Source organism: Diospyros lotus, chromosome 15, assembly GCF_014633365.1.
Source record: "Diospyros lotus cultivar Yz01 chromosome 15, ASM1463336v1, whole genome shotgun sequence".
Lineage (NCBI taxonomy): Eukaryota > Viridiplantae > Streptophyta > Magnoliopsida > Ericales > Ebenaceae > Diospyros > Diospyros lotus.
Window position 1 is genome coordinate 32,642,311 of NC_068352.1, and position 18,261 is coordinate 32,660,571.

Genomic DNA, 18,261 nt, shown 5'->3' on the forward strand with positions numbered 1-18,261 from the left:
TGTGTTCATTTTCTCCATGTAACCTATTCTTTTACTTTTGAGATTATCATCCTCACGTGGATTTCTATTTCTTGTGTCATCAATAACGGTAGAAGAGGTAAATCATAGATGAAGACTTTTATCTCATTGTATAAGATAAATAATCAAATCTACGACTTATTAGTGTAAATTCTAACTTATCGTAACCCAACTATTTGATTTGTATTTGAAAGTAAATGAGTTTCTCGAACTATCCTTTCACTCCTCATGGAGTGTTTGTTAAAATGAGCAAAATAAATGAGTATCAAGATAAATTTGGAATAATTTTTGAATCAAGATATGGAATAATTAAGATAAAGTTGGAAAGCATTTCAAAATTTTTATTAAACTGTTTGTTAAAATTTTTAAAATGTACTAAAGGATACAAATGTTATTTTTTTCTTATTTATAAAAATCAATATATATTTATCTTAAGAACATAAAGAAATAAACATATTTTAAAAAGATCAAGATAAGAGGTTATTAATAATTTTTTAAAAAATAATCAGATAAATTTAATAAACGTGTTGAAAATGATAAAAATTTTGGATACATCTCATATCTTAATTATATCATCTTATATTTTAATTAATAAATGCCCTTAACAAGAGTATTTGGAATGAATAAATGCAATTAAATTTAAAGCCTTTTCTTTTAATTTTAATTTATAAAATTTTAAAAATAAATAAGACGACGAGATTTCCTTTAAATTCCAAACGGAGACTCGTTTTCTGGATCGATTCCCATCAAACCCTTTCCATTAACCATTTTCTTTCCCGCCTTTTCCGAATATAGTGCGTAATCGAAGAACGCAACTGATAAGGTGTCGGAATCGAAGCAGAAGATCAGTTCGATGGACTGTCTCTGCGCGAAAGTGACGGAGATGTCCAAAGCGTTCTCTTGCCTTCTATTCCTGTCTCTGCTTTTGAACTGCTTCGGTGAATTCCGATCGGACGCTAAAGTTCTGCCCCAACAAGAAGGTAGGATCGAATTTGATGGCCGGTAACTCTCTTTTTGTGATTAAACAGTTATTTTTTCTGTTTTGCTTTTCGAATTTTGATGTCTCGAAGTTCATGCATGCTGCTGTGGCCGAAATTTGCTTGACATGAACAACTGTTTATGGCTTTATCTGTGTTTATTTGGATCGAAAGAAGATTTTGAGGATAGGAGAGAGAGAATCGTAATATATATATATATCTATATATATATATATATATTATCTTATTTCTTCTTCTCAATTTAGGCTTCGCAACGCGGTTTGACCGATTATAAGTTAGTTATGTAACTTATAAGCTATCCAGCGTTTTTTCTGAACAACACTAAATAGCTTAAAAGCTTCTGCTAACTTTTACAAAAACGTTACCAGCTTATTTTGCCCTCCAATATTTTCAATATTTACACCCCTTGTCCCTGCTATCTCTTCTCCCATCTTCCGCATCTGCCATTACCGCCGTCAGAGTACTCTTCTTGAACTTGTAGTTTATTCAATTCCATCGTTTTCGTATCCCTTCTTTGATTCCTTTCCTTTTCCCCCTTCCACAATTCCAAATTTCAATATAATTCAAGGATGTAAAGGATTTCTTTTCCTCTTATCTTTTCCTAATTAACAACTCTATTTGTTTTATTTTTTCTTTTGTTTTTTCCTCCATTGTCTGAATGTAAGGCAAGGAAAGGCTATTTTTCTTTTTCTTTTTCTTCTTTTCATTTCATAAAACGTAACAAAGAGAATTACTTCCGCATTTTCTTATAATTTTTCATATAATTGTGTCTTCCCATAAAATTCTAAGTCGAAACACAGTCTAAATCTGAAAAGGAACACTTAATTCCACTTTCTTAACCCCCCCCCCCCCCCCCCCCCCCCCCAAAAAAAAAAAAAGATAGATAGAGAGAGAGAGAGAGAGAGAGAGAGAGCAGTAATTAATATCATGTTCAATTCCAAGTCCTTGTTATGTTGTCGATGGGTATTTTATTATTTTTGCGAAGTGGAAATGAGCGACTTTACCGTGACAGGTCCTTTATGGTATTTTATTATTTTTGCGAAGTGGAAAAGAGCGACTTTGCCTTGACAGGTTCTTTTCATCAGCTTTCTGCATGCATTGAAAAAGATTCTGACAAAGTGAATTGATTTGAATTTTATGTTTATCTTGAATTTTGTATGCTTAATAAATATTTTTTATGATATTTATGAATTAATACATTATATTATATTATATATTAATATAAAATATCAAAATTAAATATGCGAGTATCATTTTAGTATTTTATATCCATTTTGTCTTTTCTCATGATATTTTCAATCAGTCTATTCTGATGTTTGCCTATTGGGGAGAAATGAACAGTTTTTGGTCTATGGCGGCCTAATGGGGAGAAATGGACAGTTTTTGGTCTATGGCCACAAAGTCCTAAACCAGGGGGCCCGGCACTTGGGAATTTGATGGGGGCATTTGTATATGAGTTATTTTTAGGTATATTATGGTAGCCATAAATTTATAATAGTTTTATTTAAAATTAATAATAATTTAAAGTAGGGAGTATATTTATTTTTAATTTTTGATATTATAAATGTGAATACAATTATTAAAAATTTATATAAAATTATTATGAATTTATGTACCTAAGATCAATTTATGAAGGTTATTTCTCAAACCTATTTATAGTATAGTATTTTTTTTAAGTTAAAGAGTTCTGAATAGATCATTTTAATTTTAGTATTTTGAACTCCTAGGAGTTACTTTCATAATCAATCCAATATTAGACAATTTATTTGAATTGTTCTTTTTTTTTGTAAATAATTTATTTGAATTATTCACCTAACCAAAAAAAACACCAAAAATCTATTCAAACCTTACCCATGGTATCTATCCTATCTGGATTATAAAACTCTCTACTTTGTGTTTTTTTTTTTTTTTTTTTTGTTCTGTTTATTTTTTTATTTCCGTATCTTTGTTTGTGGGGATAGAGGTGCATTAATTTCATCAAAGAGCAAATTTCGTCAGATTAGCAAGGTTCCGACCTTGTCCTCGTACATGTAAATATTTATTAGCAAGGAGGCTCTTGCTTGAGTCTTTCTTTTACTAAGAGAGAAAAAAAAAGAGTCAATCTTTGATTTAGTTAAAGGGAATGTGCTGGCACCGGAAATCTTAATTAATTTGGAGCATAAATTACCGTTTCTTCCCTGAGAGAGTTGGACTTCGATCTGCATTTACACTGTGAACATTAATGTTGTGGTAGACTGCCCGTTGACTTCATGTCTGCATCTTTAACATGTCAAAAGGTAAGAGTTTTATGGAGTTGTCCGCTGGTTTTACTCAATTCTGTGTTCATACGTACACAGGCTACACCAATAGTGAAGTGTATGAGGGAACCAAACAAAGTCAATGACAAACTAACTGGGTTCTGTGTGACTGTTTGGCTTGTTATTCATGTAGACACATTGTTGCGCAAACAGAGAGCAACCCAAACACATACACACACTTTGAATCACTGAAAAATACATTTCCTAACATTCAATAACATTCAACAGAGTCGAAATCGAAAACCAACATACACCGCAAACAAATACGAACAAAATGGAAAGCAGAACCAACACGAGAGATATACCGTGGTTCACCCGAAAGAGCTATATCCACGTTGAGCTCCTATAAATGAGAGCTCACTGCACTGTCGGAGTTAAAAATAGGGTTTACAAACACACTGAATACAAGCCTCACAATCACTCTTTTTTACAGAGACTGGTTCTCTATCAAAAACGCCTTAAAATCATAACAAGAAATAGATCAGAGGCTTACCCTATTCGAACCAGAGAGAAGACCAGAAGAAGCCGAAGAGAGTCTGAATCAAGAATGAGAAAGACCCCTCAAGCCCTAGCGTCTACACACACTCTCTCTCTCTCGTATCTGTCAATTACACATCCCGATGCACAGTAAATAAATAGAGGTCGCACGATGCATTTGAAAGACTCGGATTGCACCAGATAAAAGGTAGCATCGACGGTCCAGATTGCACAAGGATGAGACAAGGAGCACGATCGAGATGAAGGATGCCTGGGCAGTTGCCAAGCTTCCCTCCACTGCCATGTGGCAATGGTTGCAGCTGACCCTCCTGCTCGGGTCCTTAAGGGAGAAATGGTGTCATTGTGTGCTTCATCGCCAACAATCTCCACCTTGAAGCATCAACGATACAAGGGACCAAACTCCAATGAGTGCAAGAAACTCCTATCCTTACCTTCATTGCTCTAGTTGGTTTGGATTAACCAACTTCAACATGCAGTAAGCCCAAGCAGTGCTTGAACTTAGCTACAGTTACTACCTTTGTCCCAATATTAGCTAGATTATCCTCTGTAGGTACTTTGAGGATTACAACAGTTCTATTACTTACCAAATTCCTCACAAAATGAAACTTCACATCAACATGTTTAGTTCTTTCATGATTAACAGGATTCTTACATAAATGAATTGCACTTTGGCTATCAAAAAATACCTTGACCTTACCTTGTAGAAGGTCGATTTCCCTCAAGAGACCTTGAAGCCAGATAGCTTCGTTGAATGCATTAGTGACCGCCATATACTCAGCTTCAGTGAAAGACAGAGCAACCAAAGGCTGCAGCTGAGACTCCCAACTAAAGCAGTTGCCACCCAATGTGAAGAAATATGTTGTGGTGGACTTACAGGAGTCCCTATCTCCTACAAAATCTGAATCTACATATCTTACTAGGTCAAGAGTGTCATTTCTTTTCTCAAAGTTTAAGCCAACATGTAATGAACCATTAATGTATTTTAATACATATTTTAAAGCTTCCCAGTGAATTTTTCCAGGATTGGACATAAACCTACTTAGTAGAGATATTGAATATGCTAGGTCTGGCCTAGTGCTTATCATGGAATACATTATGGTCCCTATTACATTTGCATATGGTATATTTTTCATTTTGAGAGATTCTGATTCTGATTTAGATGATGGACACTGAGTTTTAAACAATATAAAATGTCCAGCTAAGGGAACACTGACAGTTTTGCACTCAACCATACCAAATTTTTGAACCGTTTTAAGCAGGTAATCATGCTGGTGTATTTTCAGTTTTCTTTTGCTTCTATCTCTTTCTACTATCATCCCTAGGATTTTCTTAGCTGGTCCTAAATCTTTCATGTCAAAGTTAGTGCTTAACGTTGATTTTAACTCACAGATCTTTGACTTGGACTTGCTAATAATCAAGATATCATCATCATACAGTAAGAGATAAACAAGGACATCTGATGGTATGTAGTAAAAGCAACTATCATATTTACTTCGATTAAAACCAATCTCAGTAGCAAAATTACCAAACTTTTTATACCATTGCCTAGGAGATTGTTTTAATCCATACAATGATTCTTTGAGTAAGCAGACACGATTAGGATGATTTTTATCAATGTACCTAGTAGGTTGTTCCATGTAAATTATCTCATCTATGCCTCCATGTAAAAATGCAGTTTTGACATCCATTTGTTCAAGTTCTAAGTCAAATTGCACTACAACAGCAAGCATCATACGTATGGTTTTGAATTTAACTACTGGTGAAAAGATTTCAATGTAGTTTATTCCTTTTCTTTGAGAAAAACCTTTAGCTACAAGTCTTGCCTTAAGGATCAGATGGAGACATCCCTTCTTTAAGCTTAAACAACCATTTACATTTAATTAACTTCTGCTTATCAGGTCTTGGAACTAGTTTCCAAGTCTCATTGACCTTTAAAGAGATCATTTCATCATCCATAGCCTGTTTCCACTTAATGCTGTCATGGGAGCTAACAGCCTCCTAATAGCAGGTAGGCTCACTACTCCTCATTTCCATTCTGGCAACCAAAGCACAGAATACTAGGTCTGAATATGCATATCTAATAGGAGGCCTAATTGACCTCCTCACTCGGTCTCTGGTGAGTTGATAATTACTTAGGTCTTGTTGAGGAGAGTCATACTCCTCAACTTCCAGGTCATCTGGTTGAGCCTCATGATCACTTTCTTGATCAGAGGTTTCTTCTTGGTCTAAGGGCTCATCAAAAGTGTGAGGGTCATTGGGGGGTGGAGTAGCAGGAGAGTCCTGTTGCTCCACCTCAATTTGGGTGCTGCCACCTAATACAATCTCACTAGGGTCGCTAGGTGTTGAGTTATCTTCATTATTATATGATTTGCATGGGAAATTTGATTCATTAAATTTTACATCTCGGCTAATAATGATTTTAACTCCACCTGAAGTTCTATCCCATAACCTATAACCCTTGGTTCCCTCTTGATATCCCACAAAAACACATTTAATAGCCTTGGGGTCCAACTTTCCAATTGATTGATGGGCATAGGCCTCACAACCAAACACTCTTAGGTAGTCTAAGTTCAGTTTTCTCCCAATCCGTTGCTCTTCAGGACACTTAAAATTTATAACAGTAGAGGGGCTCCTATTCACTAGGTGAGTAGCTGTAGACAGGGCTTCTCCCCAAAAAGTTTTAAGCATTCCAGCAGTAAACAAAAGGCATTTTACCTTCTCTAAGAGGGTTCTATTCATCCTCTCAGCAACCCCATTTTGCTGAGGGGTGTTTCTTATTGTTCTATGCCTAAGGATACCTGGGTTTTACAAAATTCATCAAAATCTCTATTACAAAATTTCAATCTATTATCAGTTCTTAGAGTTTTGATCTTTCTATCAATTTGGTTTTCAATCAAAGTTTTCCATGATCTAAATTTTTCTAGAGTTTGATCTTTAGATTTCATTAAAAATATCCATACCTTCCTAGAAAAATCATCAATTATGGACAAGAAGTACCTATTACCGCCGTGTGAAGGAACTTAGGAGGGACCCCAAAGGTCTACGTGCAGATACTCTAGGCATACCTTCACCAGGTGAGTTCCCTTTGGGAAGCTCAGCCTGTGTTGCTTGCCTAGGATACATGGCTCACAGAAGCCTAAGGCATCTGCAGACATTGGACTAAGGTACCCTTGGTTGGACAGTGCCTGTAGTCCTTTCTGGCTCATATGGCCAAGTCTCAAGTACCACAAATCTGTTTTATCATATTTAACCATGCATGCAGATGGAATATTACAGTAGCCATTCAACACATATAAACCATGTTTCTTTGTTCCAGAGAGAACAATGTCATCATTCTTAAACACATGCAAAAAACCATTTTCAGCTTTATATGAAAAACCTAATTCATCTAAGGTGCCAAGAGAAATCAAGTTTCGTTTTAGTCTAGGTACATATCTCACATCAGTTAACATTCTAATTTTGTTATTATGTAGTTTCAGAGATATGTCACCTATACCTTTAATTTTGCACGAATGATTATTTCCCATAAAAACAATGCCAGTTTCTTTAGTGCTAAAGTTTTGAAACCAATCTATATTTGGACACATGTGAAAAGAGCATCCAGAATCCATAATCCATTCATTTACAGTAGATATATAGGAGATATTTAAAACTTCAGCCAAGGAATTTGAGTTACTGGCAGCTACTGTCACATTTCCACCCTGTTTCTGTTTCTTAATGAAATCATAACAGTATTTTTTTATATGACCCTCTTTTCCACAATGGTAGCATTTCTATTTAGATTGTTTTTGTTTTCCCTTCTTTCCATTTTGTTTTCCCTTATGCCCTATACCCCCATTCTGATTGTTGTTAGGATTACTCTGACCCTTTTCAAATTTTCCCTTTACAAATAAGTTGTTACCAGGTTTTTTAGAAGTGTGAAGTTCTAATTCTCTAGCCTTGATACCAGAAATTATAAGTTCTAATGTAGGCACAATACTAGTGTACTGTAAAGCATGTTTAACTACGTTGTAATCATCAGGTAATGAGTTTAGTAATATCATTGCCTCGCTAGTATCACCTAAGGCTTGGTCAGTCCCTCTTAACATTACTGTAAGTTTAGTAAATTCATCTATATTATCATCTATAGATTTCAATGCATTCATTTTAAAATTGAATAGCATACCTTTCAAATAAACAAAGTTAGGAGCAGAAACAACAGCATACAACGATTCAAGCCTATTCCATAAATCAAGGGGGTAAGTCATACCGTCTACCTTTCTGATAACAGTATCCCCCAAATGGAGAAATATCAGGTTGAATACCTCCTCCCTTATCTCATCGGTCCTGGCTGATTGCTCAGTGGACCATTTTCTGTCATCCGACTCAAGTGTAATAAGCACTTTGTGATGAGAGAGTAATACTCTCATCTTCTTTTTCCAACTTCCGAAATCCCCCTTTCCATCAAATGTTCCGATTTCAAATCGGGTTGTTGTCATCTTCACCTTGCACGAAGGTATTCTAATGAAACCCTAGACACTGACAAAGACGCCCAGTAAACACCCACTGATCGTGACTTTTCAAAAAACCCTAGAGGCTCAAAAAATAGATTAACCAGGCGACTAACAACCCTAAACCGACTCTAAGTGGATTAGAAAATAATCAAGGACTCACATAGGGTGTATCAAAGAAATGGCTCTGATACCACTTGTTGCGCAAACAAAGAGCAACCCAAACACATACACACACTTTGAATCATTGAAAAATACCTATCCTAACATTCAATAGAGTCGAAATCGAAAACCAACATACACCGCAAACAAATACAAACAAAATGGAAAGCAGAACCAACACGAGAGATTTACTGTGGTTCACCCGAAAAGGCTACGTCCACGTTGAGCTCTGGTAAATGAGAGCTCATTGCACTATCGGAGTTAAAAATAGGGTTTACAAACACACTGAATACAAGCCTCACAATCACTTTTTTTTACAGAGACTGGTTGTCTATCAAAAACGCCTCAAAATCATAACAAGAAATAGATCAAAGGCTTACCCTATTCGAACCAAAGAGAAGACCAAAAGGAGCCGAAGAGAGTCTGAATCAAGAATGAGAAAAACCCCTCAAGCCCTAGCATTTACACACTCTCTCTCTCTCTCGTATTTGTCAATTACACATCCCGATGCACAGTAAATAAATAGGGGTCGCACGATGCATTTGAAAGGCTCAGATTGCATCAGATAAAAGGCAGCATCGACGGTCCAAATTGCACAAGGACGAGACAAGGAGCACGATCGAGATGAAGGACACCTGGGCGGTTGCCAAGCTGCCCTCCACTACCACGTGGCAATGGTTGCAACTGACCCTCCTACCCGGGTCCTTGAGAAACGGTGTCGTTGTGTGCTTCATCACCAACACACATTTTAGTTATTGTGAATGGAACTGACAATAATTAATAATGATAATAATAACATATTAAGTTATTATTTTATTATATATGTGAAATAGATTACATGAATTTTAATTTTTTATTTATAATCTTCTTCTTTTTTTATATAAAACTCATATAATTAATCAGATAGCCTTATTTTCTCAACTAATGTTACTATTGTTGCTTATGAAAATTTTGTACCTTCTTGTGTTAACAGTGCAAGCTCTTGAAGCGATATCAGAAAAGCTGCAGATCAAACATTTGAACATCCATGAGAGTTTCTGCAGCAGCGGTGGATTTCTGAATGAGACGATCCCTAGAAAGATTGTGGTCAATGTTACTTGCAACTGCAGCAGCACTCTTTGCCATGTGACGAACGTGTATGGCCTTGCTTTCCGATCAAAGTTTACTCGTCATATTCATTAGAAACCAATATTAATACGTAGTGCTTGATCCCATGGAAATTGATGGATCAAAGTTTGCAAGTTAATGACTTTGGTTTAAATTTCTACTAGAAGTTTCAAAGAGTAGTTCTACTACTGGGAAAAGGCCTAATGCTGTGAGGATGATGTCTGACCATATTAAATTCTTGAGCCTATGTATTAAGTTTCTGATTTGAGAATAAAAACTGACTTGCATTACATTGAAGTGAAACTTGCTTACATACAATCTAAGAGAAGAAATAACTGCCTACTATATACGGAAACCAACCTCTAACAAACTTAACAAAATAACCAACCCTACAACTGTTACAGAGAAAAATATTTCTAATAGCCCCCCTCAAGCTGGAGCATACACATTGTGGATGCCCAGCTTGGAGATTGTTGAAATGCAGTAACTGATAGAGGTTTAGTAAAGCAATCTGCCAGCTGATTGGGGGATGACACTGGTAAACGAAGCACGTTAGATTGGACTTTCTCCCTCACTAAATGGCAATCAAGCTCAATATGCTTAGTTCTCTCATGAAACACTGGGGTGTGAGCCATATGCGCAGCTGATTGGTTGTCTGCGAACAGTAGGGCAGGCTGGGAGTGAGTAACTTGTAAGTCACGAAGGAGATAAAGGATCCCTTGAATTTCACAAGTTGCAGCTGCAGTGGCGCGATATTCAGCCTCTGGGGAGGATCGGGATACAGTTTGCTGCTTCTTGGACTTCCAGCTAATTAGAGAATTTCCAAAAAAAATACAAAAACCTGTGACTGATCTCTAGTATCAGTGCAAGCGGCCCAGTCTGAGTCTGAGAACCCTTTATAGTTCTAGCTGATTCTTGGCAGGACAGAAGATACCTTGGCTGGAGAGGATTTGATGTATTTCATCACTCTCTGTGCTGCAGTTAGGTGTGCCTCAGTGGGATGATCTAGAAATTGTGAAAGGCTTAAAGCTGTTGTAAAGCAAATGATATATCAGGCCTAGTGATGGTTAGGTAAAGTAGTTTGCCAATCAATCTGCGATAGGAGGTGATGTCTGCCAATGGATCACACTATCATTCTTAAAGAGTTTAGATGAAGGAAGCATAGGTGTGGATATTCTTAAAGAGTTTTGAATATCGCGCCATTGTAGCTGCAACTTGTGAAATTCAATGGATCCTTTCTCTCCTTCATGACTTACAAGTTACTTATTCCTAGCATGCCCTAGCTGAGTGAGATGCAAATGAAGCTGAAAGTGAATGAAGGTGAAAGTGAGTTGGCATGTGCATTGTTAATACCAGGAAGCTGTTTTGGCTGAACGAGAGACAGTAACGGCTGGCATTGCTCGAGTGAAAGACATCATAGATTGCATATTGCCATTTCCTTGTGTTAAGCTCAAGGGTAAGTAAAAACGATTTTGATGATAACGAAAATATTTTTATAATATAAATGTATTTTTTACTTATGCAAAAAATAAATTTATTTTGAATTAAAAATGGGTGCAAAGAGTAAATTTATTTTGAATTAAAGGTGGATTGTCTTTAAATATGTTTTCTTGTTTTAATCATTTATGTCTCAAAAACTGATATTTGAATTTTTATATCTTGATAAATGTATTATCTCTCATGTAAAAAGTAAATTTATTTTGAATTAAAGGTGAATTGCTTTTAGACGTGTTTTCTTGTTTTAATCATTTATGTTTCAAAATTAATTTATATTTTCATATCTTGGTATACATATTTTTTTCTCAAGCAAAAAATAAATTTATTTTGAATTAGAGGAGAATTGTTTTTAAACATGTTTTCTTGTTTTAATCATTTATATCTCAAAAGTTTATATTTGAATTTTCAAATCTTGATTTCTCATGCAAAAAATAAATTTATTTCTTGTTTTAATCATTTATATCTCAAAAGTTTATATTTGAATTTTCAAATCTTGATTTCTCATGCAAAAAATAAATTTATTTTAAATTAAAGGTGACTAATCTTTAGACATGTTTCCTTGTTTTGTTCCTTGTCGTTTGAGAAAGCATAAACAATTTTTGAATTTCAAACTTCATATTAACCTTTTCTTTAATGGCTAGTTTGTTTGGAAGATGTATATATATAGGGTAAGTATGAAGGTTCACAAAAAAAAAAAACAAACTTGATAGAGCATTCAAACAAGAGTGAGAAGATTCGAAGTGTTAGAAGTGTGCTAGCTGGTGGAATTCTCAACCGTTGGTGACTTGTTTGTAATTGTCTCTGGTTGTAAGTTTGTTATTTTTACTTTATTGTGTGAGGGGATTGTATTTGCTTAAGCAAGGGATTGTATGTTGGTTCTAACTCCAATTAAAAGATAGTGTTGATTCTCCCTAGTGGAACCTCAAGCTAAGTCTTGAGAGAGAGGATTAGACTCTTTAGAGCCGGACCTCTATAAATTTCTCTTGTTCCTTGTGGTTGTGTGATTTTATTGTTATTAATCCTACTACAATCACCACATATTAAGATCACAAATTTAAGAGTTTTCAAAAGAGTTAAAATTATTAATTTTTGAAAAACCCAATTCCCCGCCCCTAACTCTTGTTCCTTGTGGTTCTATGAAATCCATAGACTCCTTCCCAAGTTTGTTTTGGCACTGCCAAGGGTTGTAGCAAGCCGAGGTAAGCCACATTCTCATACTTGCAGCTCTGACACACCTCACAAGACAACACAAAGCTCACCACTACCTTCTTTTGTCCCGACCAGAAGAACAGTTGCCTCATTTTCTGATAGGTAGCTCGTACCCCCGAGTGGTCACCTACTGGAGAAGCATGTAAAGAGGCTATGATCCTCCTTTTGAGTGCCTCGTCATCTCCAATTACCAACCTACCATTAAACCTTACTAGCCCATTAGAAAATATGTACCCTAAATTTTCTGATGAGTGAACTGCAAGCTAAGCTATTATGTCTTGAACCCATGGGGTTTGATCATAACTTTATGCCACTTCCTTAACCCACTCGGGCACCACAACTGTTATAGACTGACATTTCCCTTTTTTCTCCCTTCTTAAGAGGGTATCTGCTACTACATTTTCCTTCCCCTTACGGTACACAATAGTATAGTCTAACCCCATTAACTTTTACTCTCCCTTCCTCTGCAACTGGGTGTGCAGACTCTATTAAGACAAAAATTACACTCATGATTAGTCTGGATGATGAAAGGCCATGTTTCTAGACAGTGTCTCCACTTCTCAATAGCCCCTAACACAGCCAAGAGCTCCTTGTCATAAACACTTAGACCTAAGTTTCTTTGAGCTAGGGCTTAATTGATATAGGACAGGGGCCTTCCCTCATGCATTAACACTGCACTTATCCGATTATCGTATGCATCCATTTCCACCAGAAACGTTTTGGAGAAATCTGGAAGGGCTAACACCAATGCTTCTGTCATGGCCTTCTTGAGCATCAAGAAGGCTGCCTCAACCCTCGAGTTCCATTGGAAGTTGTCTTTCTTAAGGAGCTCAATTAGGGGTTTACTGATGGGGCCATAATTTTGTATGAACTTTTGGTAGTATCTTGTCAATCCGAGAAAGCCCCTTAGCTCTTTTATTGTCTACGGCCTAAGCCACTCCACCATGGGTTGTGACCTTATTGGGATCAATCTTTACCCCTTCCCCAGAGATAATGTGGCCTAGACACTCTTACTTCTTTTTCAACAAAAGTACACTTTGATAGAAAAAGTGCACTTTGGTAGAAGTCAAGACCTCAAAGGTGGTATGAAGGTGGGCCAGGTGTTGCTCATAGTTTGGGTTGTATATGAGGATGTCATCAAAGAAAACTATGATGAACTTCCTTAAGTAGGGCTAAAAAACTTGGTTCATTAAAGCCTGGAAAGTGGTTGGGGCGTTGGTGAGCCCAAAGAGCATCACCACAAACTCATACAACCCTTGGTGTGTACGGAATGCAATCTTGGGCATATCATTAGGGGTCATTTGGATTTGGTGATAGTTGGATCTCAGGTCTAATTTGGAAAAAATTTGCGCCCCATTCAATTCATCTAAGAGATCATCAATGAGGGGTATGGGAAACTTGTTTTTGATGGTGTTGGAATTGACTTGACAATAGTCAATACAAAACCTCCAGGATCCATCTTTCTTTTTTACAAGTAAAATGGGGGATGCAAATGGGCTTTGAGAGGATTTGACGATTGAGGTATAGAGAGCATGCTAGTGACTTGCTTCTCTATCTCGGCTTTTTGGATGGGTGAGTATCTATATGCACGTAAGTCAACTAGGAGTGAGTTTGGCTTAAGGTATATAGAGTGGTCTAGGGCTCTTTGGGGTGGCAGAGAGTGGGGCTCAACGAATAAGTCTTGAAATTCTCGCAAGAGTAAATTTAAACTATTAGGAAGTTGTACATGTAACATCCCGCACCGAGCGATAGGAATGATCGAATCAACTTATCCTGATGAGCCTATGCGAACTTCCCAGGGGTTACCCATCCTTAAGCTTCCCCAGCTCAAGCACACTTAATATGGAAGTTCTTTGCTTACATTCAGTCCAAAAGATATCCAGTTGGTGTTGTTTCCTTCCTTTACTTATCCTCGATATATATTGCTCTTCTTTGGGCTTTTGGGGTATTACATGTACCTTAGTGGATGATTGGAGCACGGCCAAGCTGCCCTCCTTCTGTTGCTCATCCTCACCTTCCTTTCCTCCTTGCCCATCCCATTCTAGCGCGTGAATAGAGTATAATTCGGCAATTTTCCCCCCTTTGCTTTGTATCAGCCTCTGTAATTTACTCCCTTTTATCATCTTACACTCCCCCTGTTTCATAATGCCCCTAAAAGTTAATTTGGTGCTTCCCATATCCATTGTGACTTCCATTTTGTTGAAGTCAAAGGTGAGAGGGCTTACTTTCCTCATCCAATCAACACCCAAGACTATGTCACAGCCTCCCAATTCAAGGATCCTCAGATCAACTTGGAACTCTTGTCCTTGCATAAACCGCCTGAACCCTTCACACTTGTTGTGGCTATACATTTTGCTCCCGTTTGCCACAATCACGAATAATAGGGTTGTGGCAATCATCTTGCACCTCAATTCCATGGCAATAGCTTCATTTAAGAAGCTATGCATACTGCCACTGTCTAACAATGTCCTTTCTCCCACTTGTCCTTGCACTTTGATGATCTTCCCAATGGTACCCCTTCTGAGGGCATGAAATGAACTTTCTACCCCTTTTTGCTCTGTTTCTTCAGCTGTATTGATTGTTGTCACTTCTTGCCTCTACTCCCCTTCTATACCACCCACCAATTCTTCACCTCTATCTTCCTCCTCTCCTTCCATATTTAACAATTGTCTCCTGCATATATACCCCAACCCATACTTCTCCCCACATTTATAACACAGCCTCATGAGCCTCATTTGCTCCATAGTCGTAGATTTGAGGGGGCTGGGGTTGACCCGTTGCCCCGCCAGCCACTAAGGCTCAGGTATTCCCTCCTGGGGGGTGATTGCTAGGTGGTAAGGGCCTGACCATTATCCTGTTCTTCTTGTAAATTGCCTCTAATGTTAACTTCTGCAATCTAGCCTTCTCTACCGCTAATAAAGCTAGACACAAAGTATTGGTCAATTAAGGTGGGTTGTGCATTCCACATCAGTACCCCTAATTCCTCAAACTTCTTTTGATATTCAGTCATGAATCCTTCCTACTTAAACTTGTTACACTCTTCTATTACATCCACTATGTTCCTCTCTCCAAACCGTATGTATAATTCTTCAGCAAAATCTATCCACCTAGCGTTCATTCCCCTCGATCTGTACCACCCTTGGAACTAAGCATTGATCGTATCATTTAGATAGGCTGTCACTAGGTTAATCCTTTGATTCTCAACTATACCATAAAACTGGAAGAACCTCTCGCACCTTCAGATCCACCACTATGGTTTGGATCTAGGAGAATTAACTTCCCTTACCTGATTTCCAATCTCCTCATAGGATGAATTTCCCGCTTTAGTAATTCCTTGTGGTTCGAGAAAGATATCTGGTCCTGCCAACCCTTGCTCGAGAACCGATATGGGAGGAAATTCCGGCGGCAACCAAAATTGCGGCAAAGAAGATAGCATGCTAAACATGCTGTTGATTCTTTGTCCGAATTGCTCCATGGTGTCTCTGTGCCTCGATAATTCCCGTTGGACACCTTCACGAGAGGCTACCATATCTTCGCGTAGCTCATCTCAAATCGCCCTTATCTCCTCTCTACTCTTGAGTAACGGCTTCTTGCGTCTGAGTCGTCCTAAATTCCATAGCCTCCATGCGATTCTCCAACTATTTCAATCAAGTGCCTTCCGCCATCCTAAACACCGCCTATCCGCCTCAATTACACCAATCAACTCCACCGCCGGACGCCGAAATCACAATCGAGGATAACTGGCTCTGATACCAAAATGTCAAGTCTTTTGTGTGAGACTTGAAGTGCAGAGAATTAGAAAGATCGAGAGAGAGAGAGAGAGAGAGAGAGAGAGAGAGAGAGAGAATTGGGAGGGAAAGAGAGAGAATTTGAGAGGGAAAGAGAGAATTCAAGAGGGAAATATCTTCTCATTCAACATAGAAGTCCCCTCCTCCTACATCTGGTCTTATATAGCCCTTCCCACGGTTTCATAACATAACCTTGGGGAACATTCTAGCTGTTCATTACAAGTGGCCCATGTGGGCTACGGTTATTACAAGAAATCATACACAAAAATTTCAAAATTGCCATAGGGGTCATAACAGCTGGATAGGTTGGATCAGTAATGGGAGGACTAAGTGTAGAACCATCAACAAATTGTAATTCTTAGAAAGCAGTGCCATTCTTCATGGATCTAGACCATAAATGGTAGATGGTGAAACGAAACCCTAAGGCATGAAAAGAAAAGTGTAAGAAAGAAATTGAAGAGAAAAATCTTGCACTATATTTCCGAAATCTGATAAATGAAGTCAAGACACAGAAACTGAAAGCGTAGCTGAATATATATGTGTACAGCACGCCTCTTTACTTGACTGCCTAACTAACAATATAACAACTTGTACTTAATACAACAGCAACACAATAAACATTACACAATATAAACATAAGCTGCTAGGTGTTGCTTAAACATGGCATGCTTTCACATTCCCCCTCATATCAGACTCCACATTAGAGGATAAATCTTTAATCATTGTAATGTCTGTAGAGTCAATAGAGCTATTATGCACTGGAGAAAATTTGAGCCCAAGCTTTCCGCACAGAAACTGAAATCGATTTCTTGGCAACCCTTTTGTAAGAATATCAACTACTTGATGAGTTGTAGGGACATGTCTTATCTCTATTTCACCATTTTCAACCTTTTCTCGAACAAAATGCACATTAATCTCGATGTGCTTAATACGAGCATGAAATACAAGGTTTTCAGCAATGCTCTTAGCAGCCAAATTATTACTCCACACAATTGGTTTAGTAGTAGTACTACAGGGATATCCCAACTTTGAAAACAATGACTTCAGCCATAATAATTCAATCATACCCTATGCAATTGCTCAGTGCTCAGCCTCCCCAACTGATCTAGCTACCACCGTTTGTTTCTTGGAACCCCATACAACTAGATTGCAGTCAAAATACACACAAAGCCCACTTGTAGATCTCCTTGTGACCTTACATCCTACATGATCAGCATTTGTATACACCGACAAGGATAGATCATTTGGAGATGGAGAGAATAATAAACCCAAGCCAACAGTCCCTTTAAGGTATCTAAGCAAACGTTTGCAAGCTAACCAATGCTGCATTTTAGGTGCTGATAAGAACTAACTTAATTTGTTTACTACAAAGGCAATGTTAGGTGGTGTATACATCAAATATTGTAGAGAATGAATTAGAGTCCTATACAATAATAGATTGGAGAAGGAATCACCCTTATCATTTAAGGAAATACCCAAGGTCATAGGAGTGACACAGGATTTACAGTCTTGCATAGTTGCCTTCTTAGCAAATCCAAAGTATACTTAGCTTGGGTCAAGTAAATACCACTATCATCTCGATATGCCTCAAACAGTAGGAAGTAATTGGTTGATCCTAAGGTTTTAAGAGCGAAGTGAGCATCCAGATCTAGAATACACAACTTTAGTGCAATAGAATCTGACCTTGTAATGAGCATATCATCAACATAAACCAAGACAGACAGTACATAGTCAGCAGTCCTTTTAATGAACAAAGAGGCATCAGATGTAGCTCTAGAAAAACCCAACTCTGTAAGGCAGCCCTTAACTTCATATACCAAGCTCGAGGGGCTTGCTTAAGGCCATAAAGAGACTTCCTCAATCTGTACACATGGGAGGGAAATTGAGAGTTCACAAACCCCTTAGGTTGAGACATAAAAATAGCTTCTGTCAAGTCACCATTAAAAAATGCATTATTCACATCCATTTTTGGATATCCCAACCAAGCATGACAGCTAAAGAGAACAACACCCTAATTGTTGGTGCCTTTAAAACAAGCTGAAAGTTTCTGCATAGTCTATCCCTAGTGTTTGGAGAAAACCCTTGGCTACTAACCAAGCCTTGTGTTTAAGAATAGAGCCATCAAAGTTATACTTGGCCCCAAATACCCATTTGTAGCCAATAAGGTTCATGTCCTTATAAAACGGAACAAGATCCC

General features: G+C 37.5%; 2 protein-coding genes across 7 annotated transcripts in view; one reads left to right on the forward strand and one right to left on the reverse strand.

Moving 5' to 3' along the window:
• The window catches only part of LOC127791537 (probable leucine-rich repeat receptor-like serine/threonine-protein kinase At3g14840), a 108,456-nt gene extending 98,408 nt beyond the window's left edge, over positions 1 to 10,048 (reverse strand). Inside the window, exon 1 of the mRNA XM_052321462.1 lies at positions 10,045 to 10,048. The gene's annotated coding sequence lies outside the window, so the exon portion shown is untranslated. The remainder of the gene's footprint in view (positions 1 to 10,044) is intronic.
• The window catches only part of LOC127791535 (probable LRR receptor-like serine/threonine-protein kinase At1g53440), a 30,600-nt gene continuing 13,068 nt past the window's right edge, over positions 730 to 18,261 (forward strand). For 5 of the 6 annotated variants that reach the window (XM_052321454.1, XM_052321455.1, XM_052321457.1 and 2 more), the window contains exons 1-2: positions 730 to 998; positions 9,437 to 9,599. In XM_052321454.1, coding sequence (XP_052177414.1) covers positions 872 to 998; positions 9,437 to 9,599 — 290 coding nt within the window. In that variant the 5' untranslated portion in view covers positions 730 to 871. Of the gene's footprint in view, positions 1,021 to 9,436; positions 9,600 to 18,261 lie in introns of all 6 variants that reach the window. The other variant, XM_052321456.1, reaches the window with a different exon arrangement.